General features: G+C 46.6%; 1 protein-coding gene across 11 annotated transcripts in view; it reads left to right on the top strand.

Annotated features, from left to right (window-relative positions):
- Nucleotides 1–8,958: 8,958 nt before the first annotated feature.
- The window catches only part of CADPS (calcium dependent secretion activator), a 205,224-nt gene continuing 189,402 nt past the window's right edge, over nucleotides 8,959–24,780 (top strand). For 10 of the 11 annotated variants that reach the window (XM_039734113.1, XM_039734111.1, XM_039734112.1 and 7 more), the window contains exon 1: nucleotides 8,959–9,154. In XM_039734113.1, the coding sequence (XP_039590047.1) occupies nucleotides 9,089–9,154 (66 nt within the window). In that variant the 5' untranslated portion in view covers nucleotides 8,959–9,088. The remainder of the gene's footprint in view (nucleotides 9,155–24,780) is intronic. The other variant, XM_039734102.1, reaches the window with a different exon arrangement.

The following is a 24,780-nucleotide window of genomic DNA, read 5'->3' as shown; positions in this document are numbered from 1 at the left end:
AGATGTCAAATTACTTAGAAGGCTGAAATCTGTTCAACTCAGCACCTTTCCCATCAGTAAATTAGAGAATCAAAGTGGAATTAAACTATTAGAGGGGGTATTCACGGTGTGAAGAGGCATTAATATGCTTTTAAGGGACAAATTCAACCAGCAGTTGCTTTACCAGCTTGTAAAATTTGCAGTGTGAGCATGGCCACAGACCTCTCGCTGCTGAGGAAAATCACTTTCTCTGTACAATCACTTTCTCTTTCTCTGGAGCTTTATCAGTCTATAAGTTTACCGGGGCTGTATTTGGGCTGCATTTCTCCATGAGACTGGGCCAGCTGTGTCTCATTTGGGTGAAAATATCCCCAGTCAGGGCAGGTGGTTGCAAAGAGGGATTTTATAAGACAGAGTTTTGTGGGTTGCCTTGCCTGAGAAGGCAGAATGTGTAGTGGGAAGGGTGAGGTTGGCAGCAGAGCTGCGCCTGGGACATCAGCAGCCCCCTGAGTCAGCCCCTCATCCAAGCTGTCTGCTTACACCAGAAGAAGAGGAAAAAGTCAAGCATTGCTCTTCACTGACTTTCCAAAGTCACCCTAGGTCTTCTAAGGGCAGCAGCCCCCAAAATGAAACAAAACAACGTTTGTGTAGTAGAGACATTGCAATAGCAGGGGATTCCAAGCAGGAGGCATGAAATTGAGTTTCTTTATTTTATTTATTGAATCCAGATAAAGTCTTTCTTTTTTCTTCTTTTTTTTTTCCCCCCAAAAATTGGTGATGAATTAGCTAAAAGCAGCTTTCAACCTCTCTGAATTTGTGGGAGCCTAAAACTTTCCCATGGGAATCCATCAAAAATCTCCCAGGGAACCTTAGAGTTGCATTGTCCTGGTGAATAATTAAAAAATGATCCTTTGGAGTGGCCAGAGAAATGTCTTGGAGAAAAGTCAACCAAACCCAGCAATTCCTGAAGAGCTCAGGAGGGGACACAAGGCTTCTCTTTCCAATGGGTCTTTGAGTGTCAAGATGATCACCATCATTTCCAAAAGAATCATGACAGAAACAGCCCCTTTCTAGGTCTGTGAGTTTTCAGTTTGAGTAAATCCCCCAGTCCCAACCTCTACAATCTCATTTGCTCCTGCCAGCCCTGGCCAAGCTTCTGGATGGGACACAAAATGGGCTGGATGTTATTTCATCCTGTCCCAATAGCAGCAGCAAAGTCCTTATGAACAGCATCCAGTCAGCTTACCAAGGCTGAGCCAGTCCTTTGCTGAATCAATGGCAGAGGAATTTCTGAGTATTGTGAGCCACAGCTGTGCCTCTGGTGAGGACACTTGGCCACACCCGAGCAGTGTCCCCAGGAAGCAACGAACAGCCGGCTGGTATTTGTGTCAAATTGTTGATATGTAAGCAGGGAGCATGCTGTGCATTTAAATCACTTTCACACTAAATTTGGAACAGAAATCATTAAATATTTATTCTGTGCCCAAAATACTGCTCAAGCGCCCTACTTACTGATATTACATACTAATTCACAGAGATTTTGCAGTACTGATAATGTATTTATTTTAAAATGGTGAGTCTGAGGTATTTGTCATGATTGGGATGTTTAATAAAAAGAGAGATTCATGGCCCCAGAGGAAGCCCATCTAGTCACTTCTGTAAATCAAAGTGTCTCATGTGAAAGAAAATTCAAGGATTCATAATTACCAAGAAAAAACACTAGCTGTAAGTTATTAGTGATATGTTGAAGACCAGTAAAATCAGATCTTCCAGAACAAAGATACTTAAAAGCCTAATAGAAATTCAGAGTTATTTACTTAGCAGTAGGAGTACTGTATATTCAGTGATGTAATCACACAGAGTATAATTGCTACAAATCAATTGCTCTTTTCCTTGAGTATGGGAGGTTCAGGTTTTCCTGAAATATGAGGACTGGTTGAAAAACTACCACAAAAAACTTAAAAATAACTAAATAGATGCCCCTTGAATTGTAGTGACCCTAGGGATGGCATTCAGGCACTGACTGGCAGCAGCAATCCAGCCCAGGTTTTGTAGGAGCCCTGTGCATGCTGGAATAGATCAGCTGCAATTATTTCCAGGCTCTGGGTGAGCAGAATAGGGTGTATTTGATAAATTGCCCATGGTTCTCCTATCTGCAATAAGACTCAGTCATTTTTAATTATAGACGCCTTGAAAGCTGGGAGCCAGTGCTGATTGGGCAGCAAAATATTGCTACAATCCTCTCAAAAGGGTTTGGAAAAGGATTTCAGTGCTGAACCTGACACGGATGTGATGCTGCCAGTCTGGCCAGAAAGTAGAGATAAACAGCTCACTTGTGGATTTTGCTGAGTAGCTGCAGACATGGAGAGAGTCTGGTCTCTTTCAGGGCCTGCCAGGTCAGACTAATTTGTTGTTATTTATTTTCACACCTGGCATAATAAACCCTAGGAGGAGGCTGAAAAGACCAAAAGCAGTGTCAGGACCAAGTGCATCCTCGAGGGCAAGCAGGATCTGCCCAGGCCCATGGAGGAGAGCAGGGAGCACAGAGCAGGTAGTATGTTTCCTATTACTGTTAAATTTCACCATCTCCTGCTTTGTGTTATGAAAGAAGGCAATCAACCTTTCCCCCTCTGTCCCTTCCCTGACATACCTCTTACAGTACACCCCCCCTTCTCTCCCTGCAGTGTTTGCTCTCGCAGTGCCCCCGAGCAGTGATAGGTGCCTGGAAGAAGCCCATCATGTGGACCATAATGAGCATCAGCCTCCAGGCACAGGAGGCACCAAAGCCAATGTGCTGGCTGTCTCCTTCTCGAAGAAGGACTGTGGGAGGGAGAGGCTTGAGAGGCAGCAACATTGCCTGTGGAGGCCAGGGCTGCTTCAAACCCAGCCAACAGCACCCCCCACACAGCTGCAACTGTGGCATATCTAAATCCAGTTACAGGGTGGAATAAGTACTCCTACCTCGGCACACAGGGCTATTTCTGACTCCAGAACATGGATGCTGTGGGAAGTCTCATTTTCCTGCAGATGCTAGTCAGGTCTGGAGAGCAGAACCTGGCACCTGCAAAGGAGGGAGAAGAGAGAGAGAATGATGGCTCAACAGACTTTTTCAAGAGACTGAAAACCCTTCCCAAAGCATCTTCAAATACACTATCCAGAAACAGATCAGGAGGTTATCTTATTGCAAACTGCAGTTTTCCAGCAGTGCAGGTAGAGAGGGTAACTCCATCTCTTCAATGCCCTGCCAGTCCCCAGTGGGCAGCTACCACTGCACAGGACATAGACAACTGATCCCACTGTGAGAGACTGACCCTCAGCTGGCTGGAATTTTCCCTTTCAGGTGGAAGTTTACTGAAGAAAGGAAACTTGCTCCAAATGCTCTCTGTGCAGGGCAAGGAGCAGGCTGAGCACTGATAAGAGAAATGCTGAACTGAAGCAGTGGCACCCCAGCTGTTTCACCATCTGCAGCTGCAGTGGCTGGGTGTCCCATGGTGTCTCCCTTCCCATCCCACACTTCCCTGATGCCAGGGATTAAGTAAGGCCAGCAGCTCTGGCTGGCCCCTGCTTCACTCCTGACACAGCCCTGGTGCAGCCAGGATCCCAAAGTAAATATTAGCTGAGTGTGCATGAACAGGTGAAAAGAGCAACAGTTTAAGCTACTCTGTTTGGGAGACTGAGAAATCTATATAACGCTGTTACCAAGAAACAAGGATTGCTTCCTCTGCTATTTTAGGAAACAGTGAAACAAATGGAGCCTAGGACACACCAGGATTTCTATTTCCACTCCATAAATGAGTGTTATTACCAGGAGGCAGTGTTTTCCAGTGGCACTCTGTAGCCAGACTCTATTCATGCCTGAATCAAAGGACGTGCTGGTCGAACCTGCCCACTCACACTCTCCCATTATCCAGTTCTTTAAAGTGCCTTGCTGCAAGGTGCAAACTGTCTAGCCCCTCACAGCATGTGCCCAAGGATGTGACAGCAAGTCCTCAGGAGAAGGTACCATTTACTTGGCACTACCTGTTGCACAGCTTAAGACAGGCTGGCCCTCAGCAGCTCCTCTGCTTTCTTTTTCAGTTGCTGCTGCAATTTCTCGTCTTTATGAGCTGTAAGATATTTTTAAGTAGAGTCTTTGCCACCTACTTTTTCTCTTTTTTCCCTTTCATTTTCACCTGATACTCTACAGAACTCAGAATTGTATTGAAATTTTTTTTTTTCTAAAACAAGAGGTACAGCCAAGCAAAAACTTTTTTCATGTTTTGACGGCATATTACCAAAGGGCCAAATTTGCAGTAGGTAACTACCAGAAGAACAAATGATCTCTGATGCTGTACTCTTATAAACACCAAAAGTAGCAGCCACCTGGCACCCTGTGATTTCTGAGGGGCTGGCACTGGGCAGCCCTGTCAAAACTCAGGAGCTGCTCTGCAGTCAGTCTCAAGTGAATCCTAGCTGGGGTCTCTGTACACCCCTCCAGAGGTATTTTCTGATCTATACCCAGCATACTGCATAAATAAGGCGTGTAATCTCAGGCTCATTAAAGCAGCACCATCTGAGCTGGAATAGGGATAGGAGCTAGTGGGTGTAGAGAGAAGCAGGAAGTGCCCCAGCACCAGAGTCTGCACTCTCACTTTGCTTCCAAATCTCACGTTCAGTGCAAGGGATTTGAAAATGACCTCATGTTTTGCTAGAGGAGGTTGAGTGGATATTAAGGAAAAATTTCTTCACTGAAAGCACGGTCAGGCATTTGAATAGGCTGCCCAAGGAAGTGGCTGAATCACTATCCCTGGAAGTGTTCAAAAGGTGTGTGGATGTGGCCCTTGGGCATATGATTCACTGATGAACATGGAGTGTTGGGTTAATTCTTGGTCCTTTCTGCCCTAAGGATTCTATCATATTCCATGGCCACAGGGGATCTCAGAGGAGGCTAAACAGCACAAGAGATGGGCCTTACTCTCTCTTTCCTCTTCTAGACAGTCCCTGCAACTCCCTGCCATCAGTGCACATAGATTTTACAAAGGCACTAATTGCTTCCAGCTTTTATAAATATTCTGGTTTAGGCCTTTAACCAGGATTAATAAAAAGAGTGTGGGTTTGTTTGGTTTTCATGCAAATAGGAGCCTCCCTGAGGGAGATATTCTGTTAAGCTCTCCCAAATGGCTGCTTTAAGTGGAGTTCACTCTTTCTGAGGGTTTCTCCCAAGCCTTGGGTCCTGCCTGCTTGCACAGGCAGTGCCACTGCACCCGGTGCCACGTACACAGGAAGTCTCTTCCCAAAGCCAAGGCCTCTGCTTCAGCTATGCTTTTCTTTACAGTAATTTCCACAAATCATTATCTACACTGATTTCCTCTGTCTAATGGAAAAAACTGGAGAGAGATACAATCGCTACAGTAACGATTTGTCTAATGTCAGCAGGTTCTTTCCTCTGACACTGTATAAAATGGAAAGAAATTTGAAACATTTCACAATTTCACAATTTTACTTTTACTGTTCTTCATCCAACTCTGTTTTCGATACATGAGGTCACTTGGAATCTCCTTTACGCGGCTGCAATGGCTCCAGCCATGAGAGGTGGGAAGCATTTCGCTCTAGGCAGGGATTGGTGTGTGTGCATTTGCTGCTTCTTGTTTGTAGTGTAAACAGGCATGGAGGTGGAGTATTCCCACACGGTGAGTATTGCCCCTTACCGGAACTTGCAAGAGAGCTGGTAATGCAGGTACTTTGGATCTCATTTAGTAATTATTCTGGAAAGTGTTTTAGCAGATGCAATTAACTCATGATGCTGGGAACAAATATTTAGGGGCAGATTTTTAAAACCTCCTGGAGCCTGTTCCAAAGTGATAAGCTAGAAAAGACCACGGTTTTTGCAGCTGTGTTTCATCTTGAAAACGAACTTAGCCATCCAACATTAGCCATCCTTTTAACCCAAAGAGCCTTTGTTTTAAGCATCCTGAGAAAATAGCAATAAAAACCAATATAACATCAAAAATTACTTAGCTAATGCTCCTATTTATCTACATTTACCTACTCATGATGGGTAATTACACAAGTAGCCACCGTGAAATAATACCACTGGAAGTTAGCCACACATAATTTTCATGATCACTCTACCACTTCCCTTCCTGCACAATGCCTTCCAGACACTGCCTTGCAATAAGAAGCAAACAACTGCAAGTGAGAGAGGCTTTGAGGAAGCTTCATACATCTCTCTGGACAAATATGGCATTTGGAAAGAGAAAGCAAGAGGCCTGAAAATTTTTGACCTGGCTCTTTCCTTTACTCAGTAACAAGCATGAATGTTGTAACTGTACATTCAAACACAGTCACTGTGAAAATGTGGATGTGTGAATTAAGGAAATAAATGTCGATCACACTGACTGTGATGTGTCCCTGCTTCTCTGGACTAGCAAAACTTCCAGATGAACCATACCTTGATATTCAGTCAGGCCTTTCAAAACATAACCAGGTTCAAAGTTCTCTAGTGAGCCGAGTCTCACCCACTAAAGGACAAATATAAGTCTGAAGGCTCTTAAAAAAGAACATGGTTTTTTTTTGGTGGTTGTATGTATCTATCTTACATCAATTAATTTAAGGAATCTTTTCTGACAATCTGTCAGAAAAGTCAATTTGTCTTTTTAGTCAGATATTCAATGTCTGTGATGTTCCTACCAGCAAAAGTTATTTCTGTCATCCCCAGCTGCTTTCTTCTAGTGAATCCACCTCTGCAGAGTTACCACAACAATCAGAGCAATCACCACAGAAAATCTTTCATAAAAAATAGTCCAATTTTCCGGTGATCATCATCTGACAGAGCTTTGTTGCTGTTTTGTCCAGGAGAGGGAAGACAGAGGGCTGCAGCTCCTGAACATCTGCCTCCTCAGCTACGAGAGAGAGCACCTGCAGCCTCATGTCACAGATTTTTTTTTTCCATTCTCCTATACAATAAATTACATTTCTTTATTGAAATCCCAAAGACTTCTGCTTTCTCCTCTATTGTCTGATCACCTATAGATAATACCATCATAGGCACTGATGTAATTTATTCAATTTTTTCTGCACTGGCACAACTGGACTCAGGACAATGTGGTTTTGTTTGTTTTGTTTCTTGTTTTTTGTTGGTTTTTTTTTTTTCTGATGGATACTATAAATATGGCATCAAGCAAAAGAAAGAAATGCCAAACTAAAAGACAACCAAAAAAATACGAGAACTTTGCTGAGGAAGAGACTTTTGAGACATCCCATTACCCTTGTGGTAGTTATCCTTGCATTAGCAATGTTAGGGACCAAATGGCACTACCAGGTGCTGTATGACCTGTCCCCTAGCAGCAAAACCACACACCTTGGGTGAGCAGGGTTATTTGCATTACAGCAACGATATCATGGTACTCCTAGGTGTTTGTCTGGGAAAAATAAATAGGGAGGCATGAAATGAAATGATACTGAGAAAGGCTGAGAGGGGCTGACAAGTCTTTTCCTCACTTCACCTTGGACAGCTCCTTTCAATGGGAAGCACACAGAAAAGCTTGTTTGGAGGAAATTTACAATTTTGCTCTTCCCCATGGAGAGTTTGTCATCCCCAGGTCTTGCCACATTGCTGGCAGGACACACACCATGGCAAGGTGATGTGCAGAATGCCACAGCTTTAGCAGATAAGGCTGATGGAAATGGGGAAAGCCATTTTTCACTCTCTTCGTGGGGAAAGCCATTTTTCACTCTCTACACCAATTTTTCCACCACTTCTCATAGCTTTTGGAAATGTAAGACCCAAAAGTTTTCCAGACTCATCTGCTACTCTGAGCTTTTAATTAGAAGTAGGCAAGAAGCTCAGAAAGCCCAGCTGTTGTGAAAACGCTGGAACACATACTGAGCAGTGTCTATCTCCTCTCCCGCAAGCTAATCTCACAGCCCCATCACCATGAGCCAATGTTTATCTATTCTCCCTAAATATTTATTAGCATGAATTAACAGGTGACAGGTATTTTGACATTTAGAAAAGAAGCACTGCTAATTGAGTAGAAAAACAAAACCTTGAAAACACCCACCGACCACAAATACACAAATGCATGTAAATGAAGTCTCAATCAGATCTGAAAATCACCAAGAACTAAACCATTGAGCGCACAATATCTTCACTGACTCATCCCTCAGAGAGGCTCCTGAAGTTCTCAGCTTGCCCCAGGTAATCTTCAAAGCAGAACACCACGATATCATTACACATGTAATAATTAGTGACTTGGATGAAACCTTCACCAGCAATATCACTTTTCAACTAAGACTTTTAGCTGCACTGAGGCGCAAGAAGAGCTGCTTGGTGGAAAACAAATGCTGCGAGCCTCAGGTCTGCGGGGATTCGTATGGCTCAGGATGCTGTGGGGACACAGCGTGGGGCTGTGGGGGCACAGCAGGGACATTGGTGTCTGTGGGGACATTGAGGACACAGCAGTGTCTGTGTGTGGTTGAGGAGGTTCAGAGAGGCAGTGGGTGCTGTGGGGACACCGCGGGCACAGCAGCGCCTGTGTGGGGCTGTGGGGACATTGAGGACACCGCGGTGCCTGTGTGGAGCTGTGGGGACACTGAGGACACCGCGGTGCCTGTGTGGGGCTGTGGGGACACCGCGGGCACAGCAGCGCCTCTGTGGGGACACTGAGAACACAGTGATGCCTGTGTGGGGCTGTGGGGACACTGAAGACATCGCGGTGCCTGTGTGGGGCTGTGGGGACACTGAGGACACAGCAGCGCCTGTGTGGGGATGTGGGGACAATGAAGACACAGCAGCGCCTCTGTGGGGCTGTGGGGACACTGAGGACACCGCGGTGCCTGTGTGGGGCTGTGCGGACACCGCAGCCACACGCTCCCGCCGGGCCGTCACCCCGTGCCTCTCGGACCCCCGCGGCCATGGCGGCGGCGAGGCCCCCACCGGGCATGCGCGGGGCCCGCTCGCCGCTCGCTCCCCTCGCCCCGCGCGTGCAGCACCGCGGCCAGCGCCAGCGCGGCGCGGCCCGCCAGCCCCAGCCCCTCGGTGGCCAGCGAGAAGGAGAAGGATGAGCTGGAGCGGCTGCAGCGCGAGGAGGAGGAGAGGAAGAAGAAGCTGCAGCTCTACGTCTTCGTCATGCGCTGCATCGCCTACCCCTTCAACGCCAAGCAGCCCACCGACATGGCCCGCCGGCAGCAGAAGGTACCGGCCGTGCTCTGCCCTGCCCTGCCCTGCCCTGCCGGCCAGGCTCTGCCTCTCCTCTCCATCACCCACCCACCTTTGGCTGCTCCCTGCCTGCCCCTGCCATCCGCCCACCCGCCTGCCCCCTTGTCACCCACCCGCTGCTGAGTTTCCCCTGTGCACGCTCCTCTCGGTACCCCCGTGTCCGCAGCCCTGCCCGCTCCTCGCCTCTCCCGCTGCTCCCGGGCCTGCAGCTCCCCGGGCAGCCCAAGGGCACTCCCGGCACAGGGCACCTTGGGCCCGCGTGGTGCGCTTGGCTGGCAGCAGCCCTGCCTGGGGGCTCGGCGGAGCCCCCTGACCCCTTGTCACCCTCCGTGCTGCTCCCCGACACGGTCTCCCGCACAGAGCCGCCGCGGTGACACACATCGTTGCTTCCAGTTACGCAACGGAAGGATTCGGGAAGTTTGGGATGTTGGCCATGTAAAGGTTGTCGAAAGGAGAGAAATGGGTTATGTTGCTAGAAAACACCAGGCACGTGCTGTTGCCTCCTGCAAAGGGACTCCACAACTCCATGCTTACTGCAAAGTTTGCTTAACTGGGAGTGCTGGAGTTGCAGAGTCTCATTTCAACTTCTTGCGAGTGTTTGTGTTTGGCGAGGTCCCCAAGACCAGCTTCCCAGGAAATGCATCAGCAGAGGTTTGCCATGAAGTCTCTGCCACAGTCCTGACTCGTGCTCCCCCAGTGTGTCACCACAGCAGGGCCGTGTGCTGCTCCAGGCAGGAGCTTCACCTGGGCTCCCCATCTCTAGGAGCTGTCTCGGAGCTCGTTTCTCCTCTGAGGCACAAGCTCGTGGGCCAGGGCAGAAATTAAGTTTCTTCTGGATCTGGACACAGGCATCTTTCAGTCAAATGTAGCCAACTTTTTCCCTGTGGCAGCCAGAGTTCAGTCTGTGATGTAATGTAGCTCTCTGAAACAGCTGGCTGATTTTTTTGTCCCCATTTTCGGTTGAGTTTCTTAGACTGCAGTTTTAGCCTTGGTACTGTTCTGTGTTCACAAATGACCTTTACAATTCAGGCAGACTCCTGGATGTATTGATGCAAACGACATTCAGTTCTGCTACACCACAGGACTATTATTAGTCATTGCAACATACGGAGGTAGGAAAGTGTATCCGTACTGTATCATGTAGTTTAAAGGCAATATAGGACAATCTGTTGCTGGAAGCTTGAATGATCTGCTTTTGTTTGCTGAGCAAAGTACATAGCTGAAATTATAGCCAGGTTTGAGTTTCTTTTATCTGTTCTTTTTGCCTGCAATGCTTTTCATCAGATTGTGAATTTACAAAGTGGTTTTGGCTTTTGTTTCCCGTGCAACTTCTTTGTGTTAGAGAAAGATGATGAAACTTACATTATTATTAGTTAGTTTCACTGAACTAAAACAAAGTAAGTCCTGCAACTGTTTCTCACATAAAAGTGAACTGAAGATGAAACTTACATTGTGAGTTTCACTGAAATAAAACCAAGTCCTGTTTCTCACATAAAAGTGAACTGAAGATGAAACTTACATTGTGAGTTTCACTGAAATAAAACCAAGTCCTGTTTCTCACATAAAAGTGAACTGAAGATGAAACTTACATTGTGAGTTTCACTGAAATAAAACCAAGTCCTGTTTCTCACATAAAAGTGAACTGAAATTGTCAAGTAGTTTGTTCAAAGGAGTATGAAGCATCTTAGCACTTCAGAGAGGAGTGGCTGGGAAGGATAATTTATAGTCCCTGAAATCAAAATAGTGCACTGTGAAAGGACAAGTGAAAGCAGAGGAAAACCTGGGGAATGAAGTGCAGGTGAAACAAAGAAATTAGAAATAATGAGAAAAATTACAAAATGGCAGTAATATTCAAGGCTATGTGGAAGTTACACAGGATCTTGGAAGAAAATATCCATTCTGTATGAAATTAAGAACATAGGGAAACATTTCTGGCTTATTAACATAGCTAAAATAGGTGTGTCTTGGGGGCTGACCCTCTCCCCTCAAACTTAGCAGTGAAATGGAATTGGGAAAGCTAAATTTACCATGATAACACATGTCAATTTGCCACAGGATCTTGGAAGGAAATAATCCATTCTCTATGAAATGAAGAACATAGGGAAACATTTCTGGCTTATTAACATAGCTAAAATAGGTGTGTCTTGGGGGCTGACCCTCTCCCCTCAAACTTAGCAGTGAAATGGAATTGGGAAAGCTAAATTTACCATGATAACACATGTCAATTTGAATTTACCCTTTAAAAGGTGAATTAATTCTGGTGGTTTTTTTGTTTTCTCTGTATCCCTATATTCATTTGTCATGCTGGGAGTAGATTCTTGCCCCTTTTTTTTTTTTTTTTTTTTTTTTTTTTTTTTTTTTTTTGCCATGACTCCTGTTGGAGTTAATTAAAGGACTACCAGACCCTGGAGTTTGTTGATGAACTTCATGCAATCCTCTGCTTTGCTCTCCTAACACATCCCTCTGGGAAAGTCCCTTCCTTCTCTGGCTGGAGGGAGACCAGAGGGATTTGATCCCTCCTGAGCACCTAGCTTCAGCTGCAGTGTATTGGTTGGGTCTTCAGTAATGATGAAAGTGTCAGGTGCTCAAGACTCACCAGAGTGGAACAAATGCATTTTGCTTCTTAGGGGAAAGGTGAAAGAAAACTGGATTTTGGTCCTGCTCTAGTGGGGGCTCTTGGATCCGTGTGCTCATTGGTAGAGAAGGGATAAACTGCTTCCTTTCTTGTGTGTCATTTGCCTCTCCACCCTCACAGTCTGCAGTTTGCCAGGGAATTGTTTCCTCCTTGAAGAAACAGGGAGCAGAATATCCCCAAGTATTGGTTTTTGCAGTCTCCATGCTGGTGTGCAGGACCATGCTCCCTCCTTTCCCACTGGTGCTGGACAAAGGGGCTGCTGCTTGATCCAGTGCACGTGCAGGGCCCTGGAGATGCCAGGGCCTGACCCTGCCCATCTGCCCACTGCAGTCACTGCCCATGTGTGCCACAGGGTGTCTGGGAGCCCCACTGAGGCCTTGTCCAGGCAAGGGGACCTGCCTTCATGCCAGGCTGCTCAGGCCCCACACCCGTGTCAGGGAGGTGCCGCCACAGAGGTGTCTGGGCAGAGCTGTGCAGCAGTGAGTGCTGGGGACCTGTCCCCAGCTCTGCTCAGCAGGTTCTGCCCGGTGCTGCCAGGAGAAGGATGAGGTTTGGCTCACCTGGCTCACAGCTCTCCCCTGTGCAATGGGCAATGCTGTGACCCTGAGCACAGCCCAGGCAGGTGACCATGGCTGTGCAGGTGGGGCAGTGAAGCTGTTGCCCCGCAGAGTGGTTTTCTGTCTGGGTTACCTGATAACAGCCAGCCCATCCCCACCACAGCTGAGATGGACTGTGCTGCAGTCAGCCCCTGCCAGGCTCCCAGAGCCCGGGCAGCTTCTAACAGCATCACCTTCATTGCAATTTTCTCAGATAAGAAAGTGTTGATTTTGTTGTGGCCGCAGCACTGAAGTTCTTGCCTGGGCTGTAGATCCCTGTGTGCCTCCCCTGAGGTGTGTAATCCTCCCTCCCTGATCCTGCAGTGCTGCTGTGTCAGAGCTGGCTGGTGCCCCAGGGCTGGGAACACGCCGGCACAGCGGGCACCAACTGTGCAGCCACACACACACATGTGGTGCTCCGGAGCTGGAAAATGCAGCCTGGTGTTCTGCAGCACCCATGAACCACCTTGGAATAAAGGGAACTGTGTAGTTAAGGTGCTGTTGCACCACAAAGGTAATTACCTGCTGTTTGATAAATTAGAATGTGTATGAGAGCAAAGAGAGGAGCGGTAACGTGTGAATGGATGGCGTAGCTGAGTACGTACTGCATGTGGGCATGACAGCACTGCTTGTTTACACCAGCAGTAAACTCTGTGTTTCAGATTTTCAGATGAATTTAAGCAGATGCCACTCAGAACTGGTATTTTTCTGATCCTGACACCTCAGAAATTTCATCAATAGAGAAAAAACTGGTTTTTAGATAAGTGTGTTCAGGTCTACACCTCTGCTTTGGGTTTATTTTGATGTTTATGGGGTAAGGCTCCACTTGAGTAACTACACATCTGTGGTGTCTACCTGTAAGTTCTTCTATTTGCATCTCACCAGCAGTATTTCCTAAGATATTAGGAGATTAGATACCTGCCTGCGTTGTCTTTACTTCCCACTTAGGTTTCTTTTTTAAGCCACCACTGAATTCCAGTAGCAGTATTTCCTAAGGAAAAAGAAAAAAGGCTTATTAGATACCTGCCTGTGTTGTCTTTACTTCCCACTTAGGTTTCTTTTTTAAGCCACCACTGAATTCCAGGCACATTTAAGATGCAGACAATGGTCTGCAAGATACTTATCCTCGTAAGGCTTGGTGAAAATAGGGAGATTTTATTTTTATCTTCTACCCCAGATGGGAGGAAGGTGCAGTGTGTGGGCAGCCATTACTAGACACTGGGGAATCTGAGCAAGAGACCAACTGAATGTGGAGGAAAAACCTCCCATCAGAGCTTACAATATTGCTGGATATGGAAGGCTCTGGCCTCATGATGCAGCTCAGGAGGAAAGTGGCTTTGCCAGCTCCATGGCTCTCAGAACAACGTGTTTTATTACTGCAGATGGCACTGAGCTCGGTAATTGTGTGCCCAGGATGTGTGTGGTCTTTTCTCCAGATCATGCTGGTTTGTTGGAAGTAGAGTTGAGACGACCAGCCATGCTTGGTGCCTCTTCCCACTTGATCCCAGCTGTCTGAAGCCTTTGGGAAGACAGCTCAGCCAGCAGCTAGGGATGTTGGACGAGGTGTGTGTCTGTAGTGATGCAAACCAAGCATCCTTGGGTGTGTCTAGTACCTATTGCTAAATATCTCTGCAGCATGGCAGTCAAAAGGCACAGCACAGCCCTGGAATTGGTGTTTTCTCCTTCAAAACAGCATAAATTGAAAACACTTTGGAAAGGGGCAGCAGGAAGAACTTTTTAGGAGATAAAATGTGGAGAGCACATTGGGTCAGACATTGTTGCAGCAGTGGTTGCCATTGTCTGTTTTGCTTCCTGCAGAACAAGCGAGTAGGCAGGCAGGAGAGTAAATCAGTTCCCAGTGGGATAAATGCAGGATGAAAAAGTTCCAGATTTGTTGCAGATTACCAGGGCTACTCCTGGGAGAAGTGGCTCATGATTTGGGTCCCTGTGTAAGCCTGTGGGATGACGTCAGGTGCATTAGCAAAATTCTCAGTCAAAATCAGCAAAGCGCTTAAGCTTGTGCTTTGCTCAGTGATTGATTTAAGCACAGTGCTTAATGCAGAGCAGGTGCGAGGGGTCAGAAACTGTTCAATTGGTTACAATGCATCTTGAAATACTGAATTCCTGCCCTTTCAGCAGGCACACAGATGCTACAACAGTTAGGACATAGGGAAGCTAGTGCAGCTTTCCAAATAACCACATCTTCCTTGTCATGGGTTGGATTGTTACTCTCGTGCCACACGTACACAGGTTCTCTCGTAAAAGCACCAGCACATTGTTCTTCTGGGACAGACTGAACTCAGGTGGTGTTGGGGCTTGTTTTAGCAGTTTTCTGCTGGAGGAATTAGTTTTTGTGGTCAGATCCTGCTCTGCTGGTCCAAAGAAACCCTTGGAGATTTTTGGTTTTCTCAGCTCTGCAGGGCAGGAGAGGTAAAGACAATACTCTGCTTGTTTTCTGTCTGTCCCTCAGTTGCTGTCTAGTGCTGTTTAAGAAGTAGCTGCAAGGTCCAGGCAGCTCTCAAGCATGAGCTGTACCTCATGCACAGCTCTGTAGTTGCAGCAAAGCTTGCAGGATAATTATTAGTGCTATGCCTATACAAACCTGGAAGACTAGTTAGGGGCTGGCTTCACCACTTAGGTGCCTCAATGTGTGCACAGGCCACTGCCAACATCAAATGAGGGCTGTGTGTGTGGCTGGGCTCTTGTCTGGGGCTGTGCCCAGCTCTGTGCCAACCCTGAAGTTAAGGTGAGCCTGCTTGCAGAGCATCATCATGGCAAGGAAGGTCTGGCACATCTGAGATGCTGTGCTGCTTAGCAGTGTGGAGTGCAGAATGTGATTACTGTACTCAAGTTGTCTGGAATCTGCAGAAAACGGTTGTTTTCAGTTAAAACACTTATAATTTATTTTGCCAGTGCCTTATCTTAATTTAATTCTAGGAGATATTAAATATTTGTCATACTTTGGCTATTTATATACTTGCAGTTTATTGGATTGTGAAGTGGATAATTAAATAGGCTGTGAGCTTGGTCTTTGGCTGTTGTAAAACTTTGCAGCTCCTGATCCATAGCCTGACATTTCAATTATTGTGGGTGGCAACTCTTTGGCCAGAGATGCTACTAAGAGTGGAGAAGACTTATCTGATCATGCAGCTCCAAGCCCTGCTACAGCCCATTGTTTCAAAAGGTGTAATTTATGGCCTTGCTTTGCATAGTCTAGACACTCTCCCTGAAGCACTTTGCCTCTTGCACAGCTTGTAATTTTTTCTGCTGAATGGTGAGTCACTTGTTCTCCATTTACCTTTGTGGAAAGTGGTCGGCAAGTCATTTCCCTATGCAATTTTTTGTTAGCTGGAGAAATATTTAATTTGTCTTTAGTTTATTTATCAGTAGCAGCACAGCCATCACAGCTCTGCTGCTAGCAGTGTATATATACAAACCCCAGAGCTAGTGCCAGTGCTGTAGTCCAGAGTGGTACAAGGTAAACATCCTATTTCTGTTTCATGATGTAAACTTGATCAGTATGTTAAGACCAATCAATACAGTATGATCAATAAAGCTGTTGCTTGGAGAGTGTTGATGTGAATCCAGCTAGTGGCTTCAGCAGTACCAGGGTTACACCCCCAAAATGATCTGTAGAAATCAGATATTTTAATGTGTCTTTGAGCATTAAGACTAATTAAAACAGTTGAGTTCCCTTAAAACAGTACCTTGGAGGTACTGACAAAATTACACAGAGCATCCCAGCCTGGCACTTGCATAGGAAGAAGTTATTTGTGGGTACAGGATATTTGGATTGCTTGGTTTTCCTCTGAATTGTGTGGGCTTCATTTTTAAAACAGGACATAAAGTGCAGTCACTGAGTGTTTGATGTTAACCTTTTGAAATTGTTGTTTGAAAAGGTGCTTTTAGTGATAATATTTGGTATTGTTTGTCTGTGAGTCAGGCTGATAAAGTCAGACATTTTCTAGAATTTAAACACCTGAGTCAAAGTGTCATGCAAATATTTATTCATCTTGGGGTAAGTCGTGCTGTGTTTGTAATTGTCATAGTTCAAAACCTGTCTGTCTACTTCACAGTAAGGTTGGGAGCTTGGACTTTTAGTAGTGTCAGGTATGTAGTGACCCTCATGGGTGTCTCCCCATATCTAAATGTTAATATATGATGAAGAAACTTAATGAAATCTAGATTTAGTCATGTTTTTTAGTGACGGAGTTGTGGTGTTTATCTTTGGGGATTGGCAGGCAATGCCATGTGCACATCTTCAAGGAACCTCATTGACTTTGGTAGGACTTTGGGCTGATGCCACAATGCATTTGTGTAATACCCTGACAAACAGGGTTGATGGGCTGGTGGTCCAGCACTGCCCTTTTGTGATCTCGTGTGCTAAATTAGGGTGACATTCACACAAGGGCAGGGTGCTTTCAGACTTTCTAAAATGAAGAATCTTCAAATCTACCTTTGTCTCTAGACCCTCTACAGACTACTTCCTGCTCCCTTTTTGGGGTGAGATTTAGATCCACACTTGATGATTTAGGTTTAGCAGTTATGAACTGGATCTGATCCTGTACAAGCATGGAGCAGAGTGACCCTGTCCCTGCAAGTCTATCACTCACTGTATGTCTCCAGGCAGGTGAAGAATTTTGGAGGGAAATAATTCAATAAACTTTCTGGCAGTAGAAAAGAAGTACTTGTTTAGGGTGTTGTCGTTGCCTGAGGCACTTCTACAGGAGAAAGAGGCCTCGTATCCAGAGCAGCTGCAGCACTGCAGTGTGCACAGGCTCAGTTCAGTCTCTTGGAGCAGGGATAAAAAAGGGTGGTTTGGCTCCCAATTGCCTGTCTTGCACAGGGGAGGACAATAATAGGGAGGAAATGCTGTTTTCCCGGCACACATCTTGAGGGGCTACTGATAGAAGATGCTATTTGTTAATAATTGTCCTCTTGAAACAGTCTCACAGGTTGCCTTGTAAAGAGCAGTGTCTGCTCTAGCATTTGAATTTGATTTCTAGCATTTGCATTTGATCCTGAGAACCCATTGAGCTGGAGAGGATGGCAGTGGGAGTTTGCAGATTCTGTAACTTCGTAGCAGCCACTGCTGTCTGTTGCAGTGTGCTTTCAATCAATGAGGTTTGCAGGGCTGGCTGACTCTTCTGGGATGCCATTCTCCCTTTCCTGGGGCATTTAAGTTACCAAGGCACAAATATGCTAAGTTGCGTTGCCCTGAGGTGCAGAAGGCTTCAATCCTGTTGAAGGGTTTTACAGCTTTGAGCACCCCAACATGTGACCACAACCCACAAGTTTTTCCCCACCTCCACATCACAGAGGAGCAGCCCCATGCTTTCCTCAGAGCCCCTCAGAGAGGGACAGTGATTTGCCTTTGCTGGTAGGGACATGGGTGTGTGCATGAAGGTCATTTCAGAGCCTGGAGTGTCACAGCCAACATACAGACTCTGGCTGGCACTGGAGAGGACAAGGTGCCTGGCTGGTGGCATCCTGCTGAGATAAAGGGACTTGGCTGTTAGAAGGGGAAGAGACCAGTACACCTAAATACAGCTCCGTGGTCACTGATGTTGGTTCTACAAGAAGGCACCCACCCATCTGATTTCCAGCTGGTTCTATGCTTGGAAATTAACTCTTATCCCAGTGAGTGATTTGGGGGAGCCCTGTCCAGCCAGTTGGCCAAGTGAACCTAAATACTGCAGAGACACTTTGGGAAGAAATTTCTGGGCTTGCTTTGGCCAGCCTAGATGTGTGGCTGGTACAAGTGGCTGTGGAAGGGAGAAGCTGCTCCATGAGCAGCCAGCCAGATGCAACCTGTGTTCCACTCAGTGCTCCTCGCTGGTGTCCCTGTTCCTGTCTGATGGGTGTGGGCTGGGAAGGAAGGAGCATTTAGGTGTTATGTTTTAGGCACAGAAAATATGGGATAATTTGGGAACAATTAGTTGCAGCCATCCAGAAGTTCTGTTGGACTGTTGCTGATGCTGTAGTTGTTGCAAGGAAGTGATTTCACTTTGCCCGATATGCTGTTGCAGGGGGTCAGCTCCTCCCACACCTCAGCAGCAGAGAATTTAGGCAGCTGGGAGGTGATGTGGGTATCACATAAGCAGAACATCAAGCAAAACATAATTTTCTTCTTAGATGCCAAATACCTTTTCCTAATTCAGCAAGGGGATACAAATGCTTTGCATGTTGCATGTGACGAGTTTGCTTTTACCGTCACCATCTTCCTTCCTTCCTTCCCAGCAGACTGCTCCCATTCTTCTTGCAAGCAGAGATGACAGACTCGTCTCTGCCTCAGGAGGAAGCTAATGGGGTGACGCAGCAGGAGCCAGCTGCCTTGCTAGCTGCATGGTGACACTGCAAGGGGGAAGGAAGGCCACAGCCAGCACTTCTTCAGCCACGGGCCAGGCTGCAGGACCTGCGCACGCTGCACAAACCAGCACTGTGCCTCCCACCCTGGTCCACCCTCTGTCAGTGAGACCTCTAGGCAGAAGCCATCTGCTGCTGTTATCTGGGGATGTTCTGAGCTGCATGGGGTTGGTTTTTGGTGCATAGCAAAGAGCTAGCTGGAGTTAGGACTGCAGAGATTTTGTGTGTGCTCAGTCATTCGTGAGGGCAGAGCAGCTCCCAAATTGATGCCGATACTCTGCGATGGGAAAGAACGGGGAGCTGGGAAGGGCATGAAGCCTGGCTGAGGGAGTTTGGATTTGGGAAATTTCAGCTTTGCTCCCTCCTTTTATCAGGTGTTTGGTGCTTTAGTCTGTGAACTTTCCTCCTCTGGAAGGGTACCTGTGAAGGAGCTGGGGCAGGAAGATGGGATTGCTGGCAGTTCTCAGGTGTGGCTGTGTTTTCCATCTCCCATTTGCTCTGCATCAGACATGCCCAGGGCTATGCAGAGATGATGGGGAATAATACTCTTCTAGCCTCTAGCTGTTTCAAGAGAGAGCTGGTATCCTGAAATGACTAGAGCTGATCATGCAGTAGTGGATTACGTTAGTCAAGGCTCTGCCTGGTATGATTTCTACCTCTTTATGGGTTCCTGGACTTCAGTGGTACCTTCTGCACTGAAAGATGTTGCTTGTAATTCTGCAAAGACTCTCATGGGTTTTATCTACTCCAAGGGCTACTTCTTTCCCAGAATCTCTCGTGACACATTCCTGCACAGCCTGAGCCACATGCCCAGCAGGGAGAGCTGCAGTTGTTGCACTTGTTCCAGCCTAACTGGTGTAGGGAGGGAAGGCTGGGCAGGAGTGGCATCAGAGAGCCTGATTTTTAAACTGTGAGCTGGCTGCTTGTACCAGCTACATGAGCCTGCATGGCTGAGCCACGGGCATCCCCTCGAGGGCTACACCAGCCTGGGGATGGGATTATGAGCAGAGCACAGTGGTGGAGCGTGCCTGAGGCACGGGTAGGGAACAGAAGCAACATGCCAGTGGCAGGATGGAGGATGGAGGAAGTGAATTTGACACTGGAATTACACTTTTAAACTTCTGATTTTGCTTGTTTTTAAGTGTTGTTACAAGTGCATGTGCTTGTGCAAAGGTTATGAACTGAGCAAGATGGGGTCCTCATGGGCATTGTTAGATTTTTCCATCAATAGTGAAAGACACTGAAGTGCCTGGACTCCTGTTCTGGATGATATAAAATGGATGTTTCCTTCTAAGGCTGCATGGCATCCCTGCTGCTGAACTTTTATTTGGAGTTCCTCAAACTATGACCTCTGAAGCCTCTGTGGCAAAGCTCCTTCTTGGTACATGCTTCGTGCAGCAGGATGTGAGTGATAGAAATTCTTCCTGTAATATCATCTCTCTATAAACTCCCTTTTCTCAGCTTCTGTTGCATGCCAAAATATTCCTTTCTGCACAGAAGTCACCCCAAAAGTGAATCAGATCCTGCTGAGCAGGACAGTCTTCCCACCACCTATTTATAGTGCACGCAATTACCCTCCATGCATCTCGAAATTCTAATTGCCTTTTTATTGCTGTTTGTAGTGTGTTAAAGGTTTTTGAATGCTCATGCCTTGTGTTCTCATTAGCTCTATTTATTCCTCCTTTGGCTCCCTTCCTCAACCTCATCAAATTTAGCATCTTCATGCCTTCAGGGCTTTGGACAGCTCTGCCACTTCTGACTTCTCCCGTGTCCTTGCCTGTGTTGCTGCTCCAGATGCTTTGTGTTCCCCAGTCTCATTCTGACGTGCTCTTGGGACCTGTCTCCTGGAGGGGGCTCTGTGCCTGCTGTGACACCCTGCCAGTGATCCTTTGCTGGGCAGGGTGGCTCAGGGAAGGTGCCTCAGTGTCTCTGAGGCCGCTGTCCTGGATCAAACAGGGCTGTTTAACGTGTGAGGCTGCCCCAGCAGTTAGGGGCAAGTACATGATTTCCAAATGGGGAGCAATGGTCAAAAGACTGGGGAGCAGCTGGTAGTGGGGACTGGGAGTTGATAAGCCAGGTGAGAGGCAGGTGCTGTGGCCTGGGGTCCCCTGCATGGATTTGTTTTGTCAGGGTGGCTTCAGAGCTGTTGTGTCACCAGTGGTGCCCTTGTGACAAGGCCCTTCTCTAAAGCCACAGTCTCTTGGGCTCGGGGCACATACAACTGTAATCACTGAGATTGCTTTTTTTAGAGCTTCGTGTGTATTTTGTTTTCACCTTATGGGCTTGTGCAGCACCTGGCATCCTGGTGGGTCACTGGGAACAAGCAGTAGCCTGTGTTTGTCTCGTACAGTTTCTTGAGTGCAAAGTCCTTTATAATGTTGTTTGCTTTATGTTTTAGCCTTGTTGTGTGGCATTTCCATGGCTCAGATTAATTTAATTATCCCCCGGGGTGCTTGCTTGCTCACAGTTGTCCAGGACTTTATTGCCCTCCTCTTGTGTATTGAGGAGCCCACACAAATCTGAATCATCAGTAAATGTAATCACGGTGTTTGATGTTTGTTCTTCCAAGTCCGTGATATATACAATGAATGAAACTGGTCTTAATACCCATCTGTGCCTCCCCTTTCAGCACTTCTTATGTTCCAACATGCTTATTTGCTGTGTACAGCCCTGCCAGCATTTGTACTGACCAGAGGAATTAATGTTCTACGTAAAATTGTACCAAAAGCCTTCTCACCCTATAGGTAATTTATACCAGAGCTTGCTATCAGCAGCTTTAGCATGTCTGCTAAGCACGGTGTCTGCTCAGGGAGGGCTGGGCCCAGTAGCCTGCAGTGCTCTGTGGGTTGGGGCTGAGGACAGTGAGTGCTCCGTGCTGCCAGCCAGCATTCAGTGTCCCTGCCTGCGGCTGGTCTCAGCCTCCGACACGGTGGCACTTGTGACATGGGCTGTGCAGCGTTACTCTGGGCTGGCATCCTCATCTGTGGGTTCTGCCTGAGTGTGAGGGTTCATTAGCCAACAAGAGAATTACTGAACTGGAACTGCCTGGAGCTCCTTGGTCTCAGCAGGAGTTTGCTGTTTCAGGTTCCTCGTGAAAGGTGAAAGCAAAGGCAGAGCTTGGCAGTTTGGGCACTGACTGGGGACTTGAGTCTGAGCCAGGTTACAGGCTCAGCTCTCTGCTCACTTCTTCACAGACTCACACAATTATCCAGATCTTTCTCAAGGTGGTGAAAATATTACTCCTTCCTCCATAGAGCACTGGAAGACAGAGCTTGTGAGATGCTGAGTGAATTGCTCAGTGCAGGGTGCAGGTCTGGGGGAGCACTGGGGCTCGGTGAGAGTGGCTGTGCTGTAGCTCAGACATACTCAGACACTGAGCACCAGGGGCTGCCCCTTCCGTGACTTGCTGTGTCCTCCAAGCAGCTTTTGCAGCTGCTCCCTCTTAAAATAAGACAGTTAATAGTCTTGCATAATTCATGCTTACAAGTTGTACACATTTGATGATAGAAGGAGCCGATTTCATTTACACACATGGGGCTTCATATAGATATTAACAGCTCTGTGCACAACAGCCATGCACACTTTCCTGCTGTTTGGTTTGGGCAGGTGGACAGCAGGCTGCCTGCCATTTCCATAGGCAGGGCAGTGCCTGGCTTGCCTGCAGCCTGCTCCTCTGACATTTCCTGAGCTTGTCACGCGTGCTGCCCTCCTTCAGGAGGGAGAATTGCAGTGCAGTGCAGAAGCAGGACAGGAAAATCTTCATGCTTATTGCTCTCAAACTGCTGTATGAAAGGGAGACAGTCTGGAGTCCTGAGCCTAGTTGTGCATTGCTGGGAGTCTGTGGAGCGAGGCTCTGCTCCAGATGGGCTCTCTGGGGTTGCATATGGATGTGCTCTGGCTGTCCTTGCTTGGGGCGCTCTCGGTGCACAACGCGGCCTTCAGATGTTTGTGCTCAGGCTTCAGGGACAACCAACTGTGACTAGCAGGACATGGGCATTTCAACTCGTGTAGCAGCTCAGCTGCCCTCTATAAAAGCCCACACATTCAGGAGAAGAGTAAGACCTCTGCTTCTTTCCTCTCAGCCAAAGGCATAAGAGCCAGTGGCCAGCCAGGAGCAGCTGCCTTGCTCTTTGGTTGCTGCAGGTTTGGGAGGGAGTTACAGCTGCTCCAGCAGTGTGGCAAATCATCTCCATTTATCTTTGTGCCTCAGTGATGTCAGACGGTCTCTTTACATTGCATATATATTCAGACTAAGCAAATCACAGTAGTTTTCCTATTAAAATTTAATGATGAAATATGACACTTATAAGTGATTTCTTTTATTTTTTTTCTTTAGCCAGCTGTTTCATTTGCTGTATAACCCTCATTCTAGTGGTAATAATCTTTCCTTGCAGTGAGTCAGGGGAATGGATGTGCCTTTTGAATTTGTTTTTTTTTACCTAGACAGATTCTTCGTGGTAATTTGTTGGGTTTTTTGTTTTGGTTTGGTTTTTGGGGTTTTTTTACAGCTCTGATTACTTGCTTTGCAATGCTGTGACCTATATTCAAGGTGAAACTTGTGATAAATATTTGCTTTGGGGAGAGAGGAACAGCCATGCTTTTGAGAAGATTAAGGCCTGTCAGGCAGAAATCCTCATTTCAATTAGACATCAAAATGCAAATCATCCAGACTTCAAAGTATGTCAAGGTGAGAGCAGAAAGGACTTTAATACATTCTGAAATTAAGTTGAAATCCTTGAGCACTTTAATTGTTCTTGGTTAGTTACGCTGTCTAGGAATGGTCTGGGGGTAAGTCAAGATATATTTATTCCCAGGATTTCAGGGTCTGGAGGAGGGATTTGCTCACCTGGATGCTTGGGAGATTTTGCTGTGTTTGAAAGGGTGAATGACAGAGCCTGGGCAGTGGGAAGACTGAAGTATTTTTTCCATTTCTGCTTGAAGAGATTAGCTATGGTTTTATGAGATGTAAATGAAATTCCTGCTCTTCATTCTCTTTTTCTTGTATTCTGACTTCCCAAGCAAACATTAATGAAAAAATTGGAGGTAAAAATCAGCAAAAAAGCCAACTTGTCTCTGTTGAAACCATGGGTACAAGGTCATGGCTGTTTATGTAACAAATCTCAGGACTCAAAAAATGTCCTTGGTGTTGTCTTGTGTAATTTTTCAGAGGTGTTTATGGGGTCACAATTCTACTTTGCACCAAAAATTTTAGCCATACACTGTAACTGTACATTGTGCACCTCTTTGTATCCAGTTTGAATGTATCACACTTTGTAGATATGACACAGAAGCTTAATGACAAAATAGCAAAAATGCAAATTATACATCTTATTAAAAAAAATTATGTTAGCATGTAGACTCTGAACTAGAAAACCTTCTGTAGACAGAAAAACTCTCTAACTGTCTGTGTTCTTGAGAGCTGGACCTTGTGTGAAGAGCATTTGCAGCCACCTCACATCACCCCCTTCCCAAGGGAGCCAAGCAGCCAGTGAGTCCCTGTGGCTGGCAGATCTCCCTGGGCCCCGTGGGCTGGGGCTCCTTTTGCAAGGCAGATCTGGGCATTGCCCTTGGGAGTTGCTGGGCCTTGGTAACTCAGCAGAGGTGGAAAAGGGCTACAAACGGGGAGACAGAGGCAAAGAAACAACCTCCTGCATCATGCAGGCTGCTGCTGAATCACGATTTATGCTGTTTCTGTACCTGCTGACTTGATGCATGGAAATAGGGTACCTCTATTTTTAGTTCTTACCTTGTGCATTCATGCACATGCACGCTGAAATTATACTTTTTGTGATGGGAGCAGTTTCTTGCCTACACAGGGAAAGTGTTTCACAGTTGTGGCACATTAATGATTCCCAGTTTCTTCCCTTCTTAAAATCAACTGCACAAAGAGAGAGTGAGGGAGAGCTGCTTGCTCTCTGTAGTAGTACAGGATGCCCTGAGTGCCTTGAAGCTGCTGCTGCAATCAATGTCGTCCAGACATGATCCTGCCCCACTGCCCTTCTGGC

The sequence above is a fragment of the Passer montanus genome, unplaced genomic scaffold (assembly GCF_014805655.1).
Source record: "Passer montanus isolate IOZ18808 unplaced genomic scaffold, ASM1480565v1 scaffold9, whole genome shotgun sequence".
Lineage (NCBI taxonomy): Eukaryota > Metazoa > Chordata > Aves > Passeriformes > Passeridae > Passer > Passer montanus.
This window is presented reverse-complemented; position numbering and strand designations above follow the sequence as displayed.